Below are 17509 nucleotides of genomic sequence, written 5' to 3'. Positions count from 1 at the left end.
GGGACTTTTGTGTAACTCATTCAATACACCTGCAAGCATCGTACCTCCCGGGAGCAAGAACGAATTGGCGGACCATCTCGGCAGGTCTTTTCATGGCCATGAGCGGTCCCTACACCTGGACATCATGAACTCCATCTTCCAACGGTGGGGTTTTCCCCAGATGGACCTGTTCGACACTTGACGCAACAGGAACTGCCAGCAGTTTTGCTCCTTCCTGAATCACAGCCCAGGCTCCATTGCAGACGCATTCCTCCTCCCATGGGGAGGCCGTCTCCTCTACACATTCCTGTCCTTCCCTCTCGTTCACAAGGTGCTCCTCAAGATACGCAGGAAAGAAGCTTCAGTGATACTGATAGCTCCAGCCTGGCCCCGCCGACACTGGTACACATCTTTCCTGGAAATATCTGTGGAAGCCCCAGTTACCTTGCTATTCCTCCTGGACTTAATAACTCAGTATCACGGCTGTCTCCAGCACCCAAATCTCGAGTTGTTGCACCTCACAGTGTGGAAGCTCCGTGGCTGAACCCCACAGAGTTCTCCTGCTCAGACCCGGTTAGAAAAGTCTTCCTGGGCAGTAGGAAACCCTCCACCAAGGCTACCTACCTTGACAAGTGGAAAAGATTCTCAATCTGGTCTCAGAGTAGCAGCCGTGTTAGTCTGTATTCGCAAAAAGAAAAGGAGTACTTGTGGCACCTTAGAGACATCAGCGCAGCATCACTCATTCCCGACACTTGCCCCTATACCAACCATACTGGACTGCCTTCTCAATCCCAAGCAGCAGTGACTGTCCATGTCATCAATAAGGGTTCACTTGGCCACCATCTCTGCCTTCCATCCAGGCTCAGAGGGCCGGTCGGTGTTTGCCAACCCTATGGTCAGCCATTTCCTGAAAGGTCTCGAGAGGCTATATCCGTACATCTGGCAACCGGCCCTAACCTGGGACCTCGATCTGGTCCTTTTCAAATTGATGGGTTCACCCTTTGAACTGCTGGCAACTTGTTCGCTGCTCTACCTGTCATACAAGGTGGAGTTTCTGGTAGCAATCACCTCAGCCAGGAGGGTGACTGAGATCAAGGCCCTAACATCAGAGCCACCTTACACCGTGTTCTATAAGGACAAGGTCCAGCTCAGGCCACATCCCGCTTTTCTCCCAAAGGTTGTCTCCCAGTTTCACATCAACCAGGACATCTTCCTCCCAGTGTTCTATCCTAAGCCACACTCGAGCGGCAGAGAGCAGAGGCTTCACTCATTGGACGTTCGCAGAGCACTAGCCTTTTACACTGAAAGAATGAAACTGTTTTGGCCATGGCAGACAGGATGAAGGGTCTTCCAGTCTCCTCCCAACAAATTTCCTCCTGGATCACATCCTGCATCCGTGAATGCTATAACCTGGCAGAGGTGCCTGCCCCTCTGCTCATTGCGCACTCCAGCAGGGCACAAGCTTCTTCAGCAGCATTCCTGGTGCAAGTCCCGACCCAGGAAATATGCAGAGTGGCAACGTGGTCCTCCATACATACTTTCACCACACATTATGTGATTACCAGCAGGCCAGAGACAATGCAGCCTTCGGTAGAATGGTGCTCCAGTCAGTGGAGAACTCCGACCCCACCTCCTGAACTTAGGCTTGGGAGTCACCTGATTGGAATTGACATGAACAAACACTTGAAGAAGAAAAAATGGTTACTCACCTCCTCATAATTGTTGTTCTTCGAGATGTGTTGTTCATGTCCATTCCAATACCCACCCTCCTACTCCTCTGTCGGAGTAGCTGGCAAGAAGGAACTGAGGGGGTGGTGGGTCGGTAGAGCCCTATATTGAGCGCCATGATGGCACCACTCCAGGGGGCGCCCAGACTGACCTGATGGATGCTGCTATGGGAAAAATCTTCCAGCTGCTGTGCACGCACGCATGCACCTGATTGGAATGGACATGAACAACACATCTCAAAGAACAACAGTTACGAGAAGGTGAGTAACCATTTTGGGGGTTTTTTTGGTAAAGCTTGTGTCCAGAAATGGATCTTGACCGGTTCCTTAACATTACAAGGCTGTGCTTCCGGCTACAGCTGCACATCTGCAAGGAAATCTAGAAGAGGAAGGCAGGTGCCAGCCTTGGGAAATGCTGGAACACCTGGCAGTTTCAACTTCCCATTACAGTCAGTGGATGTATTGCATTACCTGCCAAATATGTGGTGTGAGTGACAGCTATGCTATGCTCTGTTCATTTGGCTATGCCCAGGCAGGAGTAACCTCCCCTCAGAAATACGGTACTCCTCTTTGCTGGTGTAGTAACAGTGTATAAGAAATGGTTTCAGAGAGCAGAAGCGGGTCACAGCTAGCTGGCCCAGGCCATCACAATGGTATACAGGTGGGAAGTTTGGGCTTTTTCCAACCTTCTGGGGGAACTGGAGCAGGAGACTGAATCCACATGCACCTGCCACTCTCTATTCTCCTGGCAGTGGGGCCTCAACTTGGTCTCTTTATTCATCTAGATCTGAACTGTAATGACCCCCCGGCACATTGATGTCATTGTTCAGATGTAAAATCCCAACCGTGCCCTGAAATCAGGATCACAGGATGTTGGGCCGTAAAACATGTTAATAAGGGAACACGTAACCTCCAGCCCAATACTGCATTTCATGGAAAACACTTCAGATTAAGTGACAAAAATAGACACGGACTGAAAGGAACTGGTGACAGTCAGGAACAGATGCAGTGCTCCGACTCAGCAGCCAGCACAACGACTCTTCAACAGCACTGTTCCAGCAGGGCAGATGGAGCCAACAAATGGCCATATCTACTGTATGTATGTTTTACCATAAACAAAATTCCACCCGCTGCCCAGTGAAGTTCACAAAGCCTACCTGGCATGTCTGTTTTTCGTTTACATAATGACTTACTAACTGTGCCACTTAGAAGCCAAGGCTCATTGCTAAGCTGAACAGATGTCATCATGCTCTCTGTTTGTCATACACATTCAGCATTCTCAGTTGCCATTTATAGCTAAGAGTGATCTGTGCTCACTGCTTAGCTGATTTGGAAACATTTGCCTGAGGTCACCCTCCCAAAAAAAAAAAAAAATAGAACTTACATTACCTCACACGGCACTTTGAAGACCACCTGTTCTTCCAAGGAGCCCTGAAGCAAGATTCCTCCTGCCTCCTGTCTCAGCTGGGACAAATCCAGACACGGGGCCACTTGATTCACAGATGGGGTAGTATGCCGAAGGGGCTGCTCGGTGTTCACTTGTACAGAGTCCAGCAAGTCTGTTTCTTGGATGTTTTTGCCCGAGGAGATGCAAGAAGTCCCTGATGCATTTTCCATCAGGAGGGGGTGCTGCATTGCAGACCTTGGCTCCAGGGTCCTGCTAGGAGGCTCAACTCTCTTCTTATTCAAATCCCCAGGCGGTTCACTTTCCTTTTTGGTTACCTTTGTATCTATGGCCTCATTCTCCTCCAGTTCCTGTTCCACAGATTGGCCTTTCTGCTCCTCTCCTGCTACAGCCTCTACCAGGAACATCTCAGATGCTGGTGGAGGAGTATCTCTTTGCCTGTTAATGCTCACAGCCGGAAACTGCAGCTGAGCCCCATTCTCGGCTTCTTCTGGGGCTTGTGGCATCTTCTCTTCCATTACATGTTTTGCTCCACTCTCAAGATACATCTCTGTCAAGGAGAAGTAAGTGTCACCCCTGAAAGGCGGGGAGCATCGCTGAGGTTTGCCAGTTTCAGCATCCTCCTGACTGCTGGGTGTTCCAAGTTCTTTGACTTCTGGAACATCTCCCACCACCTGGCTCATTGCCGCTACTGATTGCATGCTCCCCAGCAGGGCGACGGAAGGGGCATTTCTTTGACTTTGAGAGAGATTTTGGCTCTCTCTCAGCCCATTTTCTTGACTTGAAACTTCCTGTTTTGCTGCCAACAGGGCAGCAGGCTCTTCCCCTTTCTTTTTCTTCTTTTTAGCAAAGGACTCTCTGGTGATGGGCTTGGTAGTTATTTCCTCCACCGTCTCATAGATGTATGTGAAAAAGCTATTTCCATTTTCCTCCCCGCTTTCTATAGAGGAGTCTCCATTGGTGGTCACCTCTGCATCCAGAGGCCTTGTTAGGAAGTTGTTTGAATATCCAGCAGTTGCATTTAAGGACGGCTCCTTGGGCTCAGCAACATCTTCCCATAATCTTGACTTAGGATCCCCAACATGCACCTTTGCTACATCTTCCTTCTCCCATAGGGAGGCACCTGAACGCAGATTCAGATCCCCAGTCAGCCGGCGCTTTCGCTGGAATCTCTCAGGGCTTGTCCTCCTCAGCTTCTCCACCTCCATGTTTTCTTTCCCTCGTTTTCGGCTCTGCTCTATTTCATGCAACTTGGCTTCTGCCTTTCGCTTGAGTTTGGCAAACCACCTCTGATGTATTTTATACTCCGTCATGGTTCCCACTTCCAGGACACCGGAACAGGACACGATGCCTTTGGTATTCCTAGCAGAGGCCTGGTAAATGGCCGCATCATCCTCTCTGCATCTGGTGACCAAAAACAACATAGTGAGACACACCTGTCCCTCTCAAGGCACTTTCCAGACACGCGTGAACACACCCACACACACGTCAGTGAGAACAGTTCAGAAGAAGAGTCCTTTTTACAGCTGGTCAAAGAGTAGCCACCTGGTACAACACTCAGGAAACGGGGGATATTTTGGTATCACCATTATTTTCAAGTCTGTTCACCGTATGACGTCACAAATACTAAAGGGCTCACATCAGGTAGAGTCTAACTGAAACCCAAGTGTTTGTGAAACTGCCATGAATTTGTCAAGGTAAAAAGACTAAGAAAAATCCATACTCAGAAGTGGTGACTGTTTGACTGAGTTATGCTCAAACTTTGAGCTTTCCTGGCCAGATGAGGAATTCCCTATAGCTCTTAGCCACAGCTGACTGAAGGGTGCTGCCAAAGCAAGGGTACTAAGAGGCAGTGAGATTCACCAGCTCCAGTGGTGCAGCCATGCACTCCCCCTTCTTGTGCCACAGACACAGGCGAATGCACAGGGGTGAAGCCATAGTTGCTCAGATGCCCAGCTGGGTCTGGAGCACTACAATCAGTGCCAGCCTGCTTTCCCCACACCCAATGCTCCCAGAGCACTAGCAACAAGAGGATGGATGGCTGCTCCTGGAGCAGGTGCCTTGGCAAGAGACTCCCTAACATATGCAAGGCAGCCACAATATGATCCTCAGTTTCCACATGCAGGAGGCATAAGCTGAAATATTGGCATTGGCCTAAACTGGAGAGGACTGTGGTGAAGAAGGAACGGATGGCACCAAGAACTCCATTGATTCCACCCTGATCAAGTGAATCCCCATGCAGGATTCTTCTCTCAGGCTCTGACGTGCTCCTTGAATTTCCTTCTCCAGCTTTCCCTTTTGCCACAGGAAACCAGTCTAATGAGATCACTCCCCCAACTCCACCTCACCTCACATGCCTATGCCCAGTAGTTGTTTGAAACCTACCTTGACTGGTTGTAACAAGTGGGGCTTAGCAGGACAAACCCATTTATGAATCTCGCTGCGGGAAAGTGGATAAAAGTTCATAAAAGGTTCCAGTCACCTATAGCAACCGAATGGCCTCCTGATGTATCAAGGACTTTTCCAATCATGTCTGGTAAACCAGAGGAGGGTGGGACTGGAAATCAATGAGTCAAACTTAGTGCATTGGAAATAAGGATTTAACAGAAGGGTAAAATAATGAAGAGATGGGCTATTCTACCCATCACTCCCTTTGTGGGAGGGGTTCTTAAAGTTAATTAGCTGGACAGCTGAGAGATGGGTGAACAGGAAAGGAGTGAGCTTCACCATCATGGCTGCCACCCTCACCATCTCCTGGGATCCACCATGACACTGTTGGGCTTTTGTCAGCCTGATCATGACAGATGTCTTCAACAGACTGGGCCAGAAGGATCCGGCTGGACCAGCTAAATCAGGGGTGGGCAAACTATGGACCAGGGGCTGCATCCGACCCTCCAGATGTTTTAATCTGGCCCTCGAGCTGCTGGGGAGCAGCAGCGCTCCAGCTGGGGAGCAGGGTTGGGGGCATGTCCCCCCTCCGGCTCCTAAGTGTAGGGGCAGCCAAGAGGCTCCGTACGCTGCTCCTACCCCAAGTGCCGCCCCCACAGCTCCCATTGTCCGGGAACTGTGGTGAATGGGAGCTGCAGGGGCAATGCCCGCGGACAGGGCAGCCCTCAGAGATGCCTGGCTGTGCCTCTGTATAGGAGCCGGAGGGGTGAGATGTCACTGCTTCTGGGAGCTGCTTGAGGTAAGCGCCGCCTGAAGCCTGCACCCCTACCCCCTCCTGCATCCCAATCCCCTTCCCCAGCCCTGATCCCACTCCAGCCCTCCGAATCCCTCGGTCCCAGCCCGGAGCACCCTCCTGCACCCCCAACCCCTCATCGCCAGTTCCACCCCAGAGCCCGCATCCCCAGCCAGAGCCCTCCCCCCCCGCACCTCAACCCCCTGCCCCAGCCCCTTCCTGCACCCTGAACTCATTTCTGGCCCCACCCCAGAGCCCGCACCTCCTCCTGCACCCCAACCCCCAATTTCGTGAGCATTCATGGCCTGCCATACAATTTCCATACCCAGATGTGGCCCTTGGGCCAAAAAATTTGCCCACCCCTGAGCTAAATCCTGAACACTGCCTGGTTCCTGCCAACACCCCTTCCTTTGGGTCTCCTTTTCCTTCCCCACTTTATTTCTTATCCCTCCTATCCCTGTCCTTTTGCCTTCTGTCTAACGAGAGTCTAGCTCAGCCAGCCAAGACTATACAAGTTTTAACACTGCTGTGAGTCTATGGCAGAGAGACAATGCCCTATACCAGAAGTTTTCACCTTGGGGGTGTGGGTGTCAGACTTTCTAGATGCGTGCGGTGAGCCAGGCCTGTTTAAGAGCACAGGTCCACAGGGTCACAACACCACTCAAAGTTGGCCCGTCTGTCCCTCTGTTGTGATGGGGGGCAGCATAGGTAACGGTGGCTAGGGCTGGAGGTTGCTCAGCTCCCCCAAATCTAAGCCACCCCGTTGCCCACATGCACGGCCCAGCTCAGCAGGTGATGCCCACCTCCGGCAGTGCCCGGGCCAGCGCAGTGCTAAGCTGCCCAGCAGCAGGATGAGCAGGGGGAGTCCCCAGAGCCGGGCATCCCCAGGAGCCCCGTACAGTGCTGTGGGCAGAGTCCATCCAGAGCCCAGCAAACCAGTCCCATTCTTGTTGTGGCAGTGGTGAGTCCATCCCTTGCAAGTGCCTGCAAGCACAGTGGGAGGAGAGAAGAGGACACGGGGAATGAGCTGTGGAGGAGGGAGCCAGCCAGAGGTAACTGTGGCCACCAGCACCACCACACAGCTTCCTGCACTCCCAGTCCCTCCACCCCCACAACATCACCCACAGCCCCCAAACCTGTCCCTCTCACAGCTCCCATCCAATCCACAAATAAACCTCCAGCCCCCGCTTAAACCCAATTAAAAAATAATGCCAAGGTGGGAGTGGAATTCAAAAAAATGATTGTGAACCCCTGCTCGAAACAGGCAGATGCTGGTACAATTTTGCCGGGTCTCGGAGTGGCTGATCAGACTGTGTGCTGGGCCGGTGTTTCTCCACCAGTGAGATTACAAGTACAAGCCAGCCCTACAGACAAAAGCTGCGTTCTCTCTTTTTGTGTTCTTTTCTCTCCTCTTTCGTGTGTTTGTAGTGATTGGTCTTCTAGGAGGTAAGACCAGACTTCAACCACAACAGCTACGACAGCTCCAGCCATTTCAACAAACAACTTCTCTTCCCCCACCCCACACAAAGGGCAGTTATTACCATCTTTAACACCATCGACAGGGATCGGTGTCCTAAAACCCCTCTACAGCTAAAGGGAATAAGGAATATCATTATAATGAAAGCCCTACTTGATACTTTACCTTTCAAATTTATCTCACTGTTCCCCCCCATTTCTTTAATAACAGATTGAAAAGATTTGTAACAGGCTAAGCAGGTGGAGGTCTCTGTATTCCATAACCCTGAGCCTTGTTTAATTGTTTAATGTTGTACAGTGAAAGGAATGTGTGAACACCTCTGACTCTCTGGGCCCATATATTCCATCAAGATTAACACAACAGACGCTACTACGCCATCTCTCTGCCATCACAGCTCTAGGGCTCCTCTCAGACAGAGATCCATAAGGCTTCTTGCTTCTGTGAGACGAAACGGTTACTTACTGTGATTGTGGTTCATCGAGACGTGACGCAGACATGTTTCTACTTAGCTCTGTGCACGCCCAGCATGCTGGAGCCAGAGAATTTTGCCTAGCGGTACTTGTGGGAGATGGTGCTCACGCCTCATGGCCATAGACTCTCCCCTGGCTATATGGGGCAGTGCCACTCTGACGCCACTTGGTTCTTTCTCACTGAACGCCCAGAGATGAGACTCCGATGTCTTTGTCTTCGAGCAGATGCAGCCATGTATTCCATGTAGGTGGCTCACAAGCCGTACCCCCCCACACACACACCCACACCCCTGGAGGTGGGACTCGATCTGCACAAGAACTGCAGGACCACTCTATGAAAACTTGCATCTGCCCTGGAAGTTGCGGTGATGGTGTAATGGTTCGTAAATGTGTGGACCCCCACGTGGCCACCCTGCAACATGTCCAGGACTGGGACGTCACATAGGAACACTATTGCTGTTGCTTGTGCTCACAGAATGAGCTCACGCCTGCTGAGGGAGCGTAGCCAAAGCTATTTCATATGCAGGCTTAATACAGGATGTAATCCATTTAGAGATCATCTGCGAAGAGACGTCCTGTCCCTTCATATGATCTGCATATGGCACAAACAGATGAGGCGAAGCACAAAACAGTTTAGTCTTGTCCAGATAAACCGCCAGACATTGCCTGACATCTAACATATGGAGACACTTCTCCTCCAGAGATGAATGTGGCTTAAGGGGAAAAAAAGGCACCAGTAAACATACCACCTGGTTCAAATGAAATTGAGAAACCATGTTAGGCAACATTTTGGGTGTGGTCATAAAGTCACTTTGTCCTTGGAGAATTGTGTTTTAGGAGGCTCTGCCATCAGAGCCTGAAACTCTCAACTCCCCAAGCAGATGTTATCACTACCAGGACTGCGCCCTTCTGATCGAAAGGAGAAAGGGACAAGATGCCTGGGACTCGAACAGAGGTCCCATCAAAGCCACTCGGACTGTGTTAAGGTCCCACAAAGAGACCGGCTCTCAGTCTGGAAGACGGAGACCAAGAAGACCTTTTAAGAATCTTGCTACTATGGCATTGGAGAAGACTGATCTTCCCTGAATGGGGGGGGGGGAATGAAACACTGATATCGCCACCAGGCGAACCCTCAATGAACTAAGCGCAAGCCCAGATGACTGATGGTGCAGCAGATACTCCAAGATGTCCCAGACAGAAGCCTCCAAATATTGCTCTTCCTCCTCACTCAGCAGCCACACCTGGAGATGCAGAGAGCTGAGTGAGGAAGGCAAGGTGCGACCATGATTCTGAGCGAGTAGGGAGGGAGAGGAAGCAGTATGGGAGGCTGAATGGACCACTCAAGAAGGTAGGAGAATCAGCAGGGCCTCAGCGATGCCTGGGCAACGAGAATGAGCTTGGCCCAATCTGTCTTCAACTTGAGGATGACCTGTGGGATGACTGGGGGAAAAGTGTACAGGAGAGCTGACTGCCAACTGAAAGTGTCAGACAAGAAGCCCGGTCTGAGGCCCCCTCAAGAGCAGAACAGATTGCATTTCCTGTTGTCCCTCATAGCAAATGGGTCGATCACTGGGATTCTCCCAGCTGCGAAGATGACCTGGAGGATGCTTGTCTTCAGAGACCATTTGTGACTCAGGAAAAAATTCCTGCTAAGATGGTCCATGAGATGATTCTCGACCCCTGGCAAATGGTCGGCTACCAGAGTAATGTTCTCCTCGATGCAGAACGGCCATAACCTGATCACCTCTAGGTAGAGCATCCCGGAGCAAGCTCCCTCTTGGTTGTTCACATAATACATCATCATGGTATTATTGGCAAGTAGTGAACCACTCCCTGATATGGTCCACAAAAGCGTGACACTCATTGTAGATGGTCCAAAGCTCCAGCATGTTGATATGCAGTAAGGACTCCTACTCTGACCACAGACCTTGGACCCAGGTGTGCTCCCCAACCCATCAGGGAGGTGCCAGTGACAAAAGACCTGGCTGGCAAGGGCTGGATTATCTGGATGCATCCATCACTGCCAGGAAACCAGGATGAGTTGAGGAAGATGGACCAATCTGTCCAAGGGGTGAAGAGTCAGACAATAAACTGTCCAGAGCAACATTTGAAGAGGGTGAAGGTGCAACCTTACAAACTGGACCACCTGCACAAAAGCAGACATGTGATCCAAGAGTCTCTGGCATACACAAATGGTTGTGGTAGGCTGAGACTGCAGACTGAAGCAAAGGTGGCAAACCTCCTGAAAACAATCAATCAGCAGAAATGCTCTCAAACTCACAGAATCGGTTAGGACCCCAATTAACTCGATTTTCTGAGTGGGAGCCAAAGCTGACTTCTCAGTATTTAGGCCAAGACTCAGACGGTCGAGCAAGCACAATGTAGTGTCGATATGAGCAAGAATTTCCTCTCTGGACCTATCCCACAGTAACCAGTTCTCCAAATACGGGAAGATGTGGATTCCTTTCTTTCTAAGATAAGCCATCATGACGACCTTGCATTTGGAAAAAACCCAGGGGGCAGAAGAGAGGCCGAATAGAAGCACCGTGTACTGAAAATGATGCTCTGCCAGGACAAACCGAAGGAACTTTCTGTGACCCAGCAAAATCGCCACATGACAATAGATATGCTAAAGGTCCAGAGCAGCAAGCCAGTCGTTTGTCGACTATTCTCTCCGCGTTGTCTCAAAAGTGACCATTCAGAACCTCATGTATCTCATAGATTTGTTAAGGCCACAAAGACTGAGAATGGGCTTACCCCTTCCTTGGATTTGGGCACCAGAAAGTACCAGAAGTAGAAACTATGACCCTGATGTTCTGGCAGAACCTCCTCCACCGCTCCTAAAGCCAGCAGAAAATGGACTTGATCAAGGAGCAGTATCTCGTGAGAGGGGTCCTTGAAGAGCAGGGGGGAGGGTGACCTCCGATCTGATGAGAGCCTAGGTGCCAAACCAGCACTCATGGCCCGTTCAAGCAGGTGCCGCTTCAGACGAAGATCCCTCGCCACTTGAGTCCATTTGGAGAATAATCTGCAAATCAAACCTTGCTCCTTGATATGGGCCTTGCCTTAATACAGCAAACATGGCGTGTGGTGATGGTTGCTGGGGATCACTCTGCCACAAGACGGACAATGTTTGAAGCCTAGGGAGGATATCACCAGGGAAACACAAACTACAGCTAACTAACACTAACTAACTACAAAAACTAGAAAAGTCACTAAATAGAGGATTGTGAGGTAAAAACCACACAGAGTCTAACTCGAGTCCCAGGCGGTAAGAAGGAACTGAAGGGGATCCGAGCAGAGCTGCCTCATATAGCCCAGGGAGGAGCTATGGCCATGAGACAACTGCCACCCCTCTGTGGGTACTTAAGCCAAAATTCTCTGGCTCCAGGGTGCTGGGTGCGCACACACCCAAGTTTGAATATACAGCTGCATCTACTCAGGGAAGAAGTTCACGTGTTTACTGTTACACTGGTATAAACCCAGAGTCAGTGGGAAGCGTAGGCGCCAACTCTGTGGGTGCTTTGGAGCACCCATAGGGAAAAATTAGTGGGTGCTCTGCACCCACCAGCAGCCAAGCTCCCCTCCCTGCCCCACCTCACCTCCGCCGCCACCTCCTCTCCTGAGTGTACCGCATCCCCGCTTCTCCACCTACCTCCCTGCGCTTGCTGCCTCCAAACAGCTGTTTGGCGGAGGCATAGCAAGCTCTGGGAGGGAGGGGGGAGGAGCGGGAACGTGGCAGGGTCGGGGAAGGGATTTAGGGAAGGAGTTGGAATAGGGGCAGGGAGGGGGTGGAGTTGGGGCAAGGACTTTGGGGAAGGGGTTGGAATGGGGATGGGGCAGGGGTAGGCGGGCAGGGCGGGGATAGGGACAGTGAGGGGGTCGAGCACCCACTGGCACAAGCAGAAGTCAGCGCCTATGGTGGGAAGTCAGTGTAGCAGAGCTGACTCTCCACCTGTAAACTTCACAACATGAGCTATGAATTTAGGGAGAACACATGCTGGTGTCAGTGGCTATGTGCCACCCTTAAACACTGTCCTATCTCCCTTATTCTCTCTGGTCTCCAAAACCCAGGACTCGAATTGGGCTGGGATATACTGAATCAGAACACTGAAGCTGTTAGCCAGAATCTCAGCTTTCATTTTAAAAGTGGGTTAGTTTCTCACAGTTAGGTTGTGAAGAAAACCTTGAAAATGTGACGTGAGCACAACCAATGCAGCAATAGCTGCCTGAGTATGCAGAGAGCCTGAAACAATGGCTCTAAGAGGTGTGATCTGCCCCATGCATCTCAGTAAGGTATTGACTCTAGTGCCCAATTACAGTAATTAGAATGTCAACATTGAGAGTTCTTTCATTGCTGATCACAGTATGCCAGAAAAGAGAAGGGCAACCGTATTATGAAGAGCTGCACAATCTGTTCAGAGAGTAATTTCATTTTGGTGTCATAAATGGGTGGCACCTGGGAGAATACCAGCACTTTCCTCCTACTAACCTGCTGTGTGGACTAAAAATAGTTTTCAGATCACCATGTGACTGGGAGATGGGGCTTAGCACATGCCAATACCATAATTCAGCCCTGGCCATGGGAATAGCAGAGCCCACGTGACCATGATTTGACCATCTGTAGGGTCTATTGTGAGCAGCATCATATACTGGTAGAGCTTGGTTTGTGGGCAGAGCTTGGGAAAACCCTGCTGTTTATTCTAACTGCCTCAACTTCCTCTGACCCAGCTCTCCTCCTGACCCCTTCCAATCTGGAGTCTGTCCTCACCACTCCATTGACTGTGGCTTCACCAAGGTTGCCGAAAGCTACTCTGGGACTATTAGCTATTCCTAAAAGGAAGTTCCAGCCTCATCCTATCTTATCTGTCTGCTGCGTTCACCACTATTGTTCACCATCAGCTCCTCTGCCTTTTCATCTCACAGCTCCCATCATTCTGTAGGGTCTCCTCCTCCCATGCAGACTGAGACACATGCTGCTACCAGAGTTAATATACTTAGAAGATATTAATACCCCCAACCTTTCTCCCACCTGCTGCTTTCTGCATTACACCAGAGAATGGTAGCAGTAGTGGGGGCTCTGTCTGAGGCCTTGGGCTGCCAGGGTGGGGGTCAGAATAATAAAGGGGGTGACAACAACCAGAATGGGGTGGCGTTAGGGACAAGGTGATGGAAAGTTGGTGAGTGCTGCAAACTGAACAGCTGATGATGGCTACCATATTAGGTATTCAAAGCTCAGGATTATGAATGGATGGTGGGGGTGAGGGGAAGGCAGGACTGAGAAGTGTCTCTCTCAAACTGGCATTCACACATTTAGAAGCAGATAGCTCAGGCTGTGCTGAATAATCTGTATTCTCTCTGTTAAAACAAGTTATATGGAGAGGATTCCTCCAGCAAACTCAAATGTTCTCTGGCTTTCTTTCTTACTTGTATAACTGCAGGGTGTGGCAGTTTCCATGCTGGAAAATCTCATACTTCGGTAAGCCGCAGTATCGGTCCATCTCCTCATCATCCTTATACCAGGTCACTTCTGGCAGGGGGTACCCTGGACAGGAAATTGCATATCAGCATATGGGACATTACAATGAACGTGAAAGGAGGGCTGCAGATCTTGTTCTCAGAGATATAAAGAATCAATAGTAAATTAAACCTCAGCCAGGGTCTCTTCCCCAAGCTCATCCCAATCAGCAGGTTGCACAGCGAGAGAGTACCGCAGTTTGTAATCTTGTAATTTACACTATTAAGAATCCAACTATTTGTGAGCAAAAATTGGAGCCCTTCATTCCTAAGCAGGGAGAGTGGACCATTAGACCACATTCAGTCACATTGGCTACAGCCAGGAGGTGAGAACATTGACACTTTTAGACAAAGCAGGCATGTCTGGACTGGATTAAGCCTAAGGTTAAAAAACAGACACTTGGTTCTCCATGTAGCTACCAGCTCTTCACAACGCATCAAATTCTGTAAACTGAGCCCAAAGTTTCCATTGAACAGAAACAACCCTGATTGCATCACAGTTGGTTTGTGTCCTACAAATGCTATTTGATAACAGATGTTTCCTGCCTTTTCAGTAGAATGACATCATGACATATGTGACTGGCTGGTCTCTGAGCCAGGGAAACAGATACATTCCTACCCGGATCAGCTGTGGCAAAAGAGATCAGCAGTCAGTGGGTCTGCCCCAAGCAAAGCCGAGTTAGCTACCTGCTCTACAAAGCAGCTTCCTGTCCAGACAAGGGGTGCAGGGCAAATTCAGGAGAGCTGCTTTAATGCAGAGATCTCTCTACTGGGAGTTCCTGTGCAGAGGGAGGTAGATTTAGGATTATCCATCTCTGCTGCAGAAACAAGAATAATGATCATGCTTCAGTTAGTTTTGCAGAATGCTAGATAGGTCATTTATCTTAGGGCGTATTGGGAAGCATGTCCCACTCCACGTGTTATTCCTTTAAAACTTCTCCTCTTCTGTGCAGTATGTGGCTGAATTACATGTGGGTGCTTGTTACAATGTGTAGGGTTTCCTTATCAGCTCCCTATGGTGTTTTTGGATATGCTCTTTCCTCCAATCAAAGCAGCTCTAACTCTGGTTGTGATTAGCCTCCTCCCCAAGGGAAAACCGCTCTGGCAAGCAACCCTTGGTTAATTCAGTCATCTGTTTCTGGAGGTTGTGTTCAGGACTCCATGTGCAGACAGGCAGAGACTCACACTGAGCAAGCTGCAATAACCAAGTCACCTCCCAGCTTTAAGGAGGTTTGCATCGGACAGTGATAATTACAGCTCTAAATCCCAAGCTATTAATCTAAGACTCATTTCCTGCAAACATTCTGATCGGTTTTACAGGCTGCATTTCTGTAGAGGCAAGGTGGCTAGACAACCGTGCACTGTTCACTTGCTCTTCCTCCGTATTATCCCAACCTGCCCCAGTCCCGCTGCATGCTGGAGGACAGGGGCTTCCCTCCCCTTCATAGCCCAAGAAGCACTCCCTCCAAAGGCCATGTGGAGACATCCTTCACACCATCCTTCACACAAAGGTGTGGCCTTTTCCAGGCTTCTCAGGGCAACTCAAAGCCAGAAATGACCAGGATTATCATCCAGCATGACCTCCTGCATCATACAGACCACAGGGAACCTCCCTCTGTGAGCCCTGCCTTGTGTTTGAGCTACAGCAGGGTTATTCTGTTGAGGAGGCTGCAGTACCCTTTAGTTAGAATCTGGGGGACGGGAGCAATAGGCTAATTCTTGGGAGTGTCGCACTGCAGACTGGGTTTCTCCAGTGAAGTCAAACACTGAAAAGAAGGCAACAAAAGACTTTAAAAGATCAACAAAGGCAGTGGTGGCCCCTCCCTGCCTACCACCTCACGGGAGACATGCTGTCACCATCCACCTTGCTCCCCTTTTGGGGGACCCCTCCCGCTCTGTTCTCCCTTGACCCTGTGCCTCTGAGGGATTCTCTCCACCGCCTTCTGGGGATTCTCCATCTCTGCCTCCCCCCCTCCCCCCACTGCCTGGGGGACTCTTCCTCTGGGTCCCCTTCCCTGGAGGCAGCAGGCACTGGAGTGAGGTGGGGAAGGAGCTGCTTCCCTGAGCTGGATGCTGAGGGGTCCAGTGGCAGCAGGGACAGGTGAAAAGAAGAGACCCACTACTACAGGGCTCAGCAGAGACAAAAGGGGAAGCTGCAGAAGAGCCCCTGCAAGCCAGACCTTGGCCTGCTGCAGCAGCAACAGCAAAGGGAGAGGGTGTGGGGCTCAAGTGCCCATGCACAATGAGACACAGGCTCCCAGCTCAGCTCTGCCCACGCCAGACCTTCTGATCAAGCCACAAGGGCTGGTAAAAAGGAGTACTTGTGGCACCTTAGAGACTAATGAATTTATTTGAGCATAAACTTTCGTGAGCTTATGCTCATGTAACCCTTCTGCCCGTCAGAGTTGGCAGCAACAAGGGCCGGGTTCAATATCTAGGGGTTCCATTCCAATAACACAATGCAAACCGGCTCGAGCCCCCACCCAGTGACCTGGGAAAAATATATACCACCCCCGCTGGGCGCCTCCAAGAGGCAATACTTCCCCTCTCGCAAGCACATAGTCTGAGTGTAGCAAAAGTCTTTTAATAACAGAGAGAAACAATGTGGCATTATGTTGGGGAAACACCACCAACAGGATTCATAACACAACCCATGAGCAAAAACAACCCCACCCCAGGCAAATTGGGGCATGCCCTTTTCCCTTTGGTTCTTGAGTCCAGCAACCCCAAATCACCCAAAGTCCCAAAAGTCCAATGCCCCAAAAGTCTCTGTCCCTGGTCAGGGCAGCCCCAGAGTTCGAAAGTTTATCGGCGGAGCTTTACCTCCCAACCTGGGTGGAAATGGGACGGGGGTAAGAGGCACCTTACGTGATCTGAAGCTGACCGCCCCATAGCTCCATAGCGGCGCTCCGCCAGCCGCCCCACGAACTCCTTCGCTCAGCTGCGCTCCGCTCCGCCAGCCGCCCCACAAACTCCTTCGCTCAGCTGCGCTCCGCTCCGCCAGCCGCCCCACAAACTCCTTCGCTCAGCTGCGCTCCGCTCCGCCAGCCGCCCCACAAACTCCTTCGCTCAGCTGCGCTCCGCTCCGCCAGCCGCCCCACGAACTCCTTCGCTCAGCTGCCCCACGAACTCAGCTCCACGTCGAACTGCTTCACCAGCCGTCTCGCAAACTGCTCCACAATATATCTTCAGGCTCCCCCACTACTTAACACAACACTCAGTGATTTCAGCTCTTAGGTGAATTCAGCTTATAGTAGGGGAGCCCCAGTGCTGGTGCACTGTCAGCCCAAAGTGAGCTCAGCAGCCTATAACTAGACTTCTAATGAAATCAAAATTAGCTCTGATATTCCACAGTGGAGAGAGGAGGAAGTGCAATCAGCATGTAAGGCCCTCACCAAGGGGCCCATGCCACCAAGTACTACTACTTATCCCCAGCCTCTCTCCATTCACACAGTTTTGGAACCCATGACCCTTGCCTAGCGAGTGCTACTTAGTTGATGGTGAATCCCTCCATCATAACAAAAGGCCACGTACAGTTCCAAGCACAGTTCCCATAATCAGGGTAATAACAATTTATTCTTCCTGCCCCAATAACAGAGACACTGGGGATCCCACAGCAGCCAAAGTGACCATTTGGGCAGCTATGGTCTCATTCTAGGCGTGGTGGGTGTGCCTATGCAAATGAGATCGGCCCCTGAAGTTCTTTTCCACAACTTGCCACACCTCACCACCAGATGTCAGGGTGGAGCTCAT

At 50.7% G+C, this 17509-nt stretch overlaps 1 protein-coding gene across 1 annotated transcript in view; it reads right to left on the bottom strand.

The window, feature by feature from the left end:
- The window catches only part of ALPK3 (alpha kinase 3), a gene marked incomplete at its 5' end in the record, with an annotated part of 92699 nt that overhangs the window by 24133 nt on the left and 51057 nt on the right, over positions 1-17509 (bottom strand). Inside the window, 2 exons of the mRNA XM_084640925.1 lie at positions 3096-4515; positions 13667-13784. Coding sequence (XP_084497051.1) covers positions 3096-4515; positions 13667-13784 — 1538 coding nt within the window. The remainder of the gene's footprint in view (positions 1-3095; positions 4516-13666; positions 13785-17509) is intronic.

This window comes from Lepidochelys olivacea, assembly GCF_965140295.1.
Source record: "Lepidochelys olivacea isolate rLepOli2 genome assembly, chromosome: 10".
NCBI lineage: Eukaryota > Metazoa > Chordata > Testudines > Cheloniidae > Lepidochelys > Lepidochelys olivacea.
This window is presented reverse-complemented; position numbering and strand designations above follow the sequence as displayed.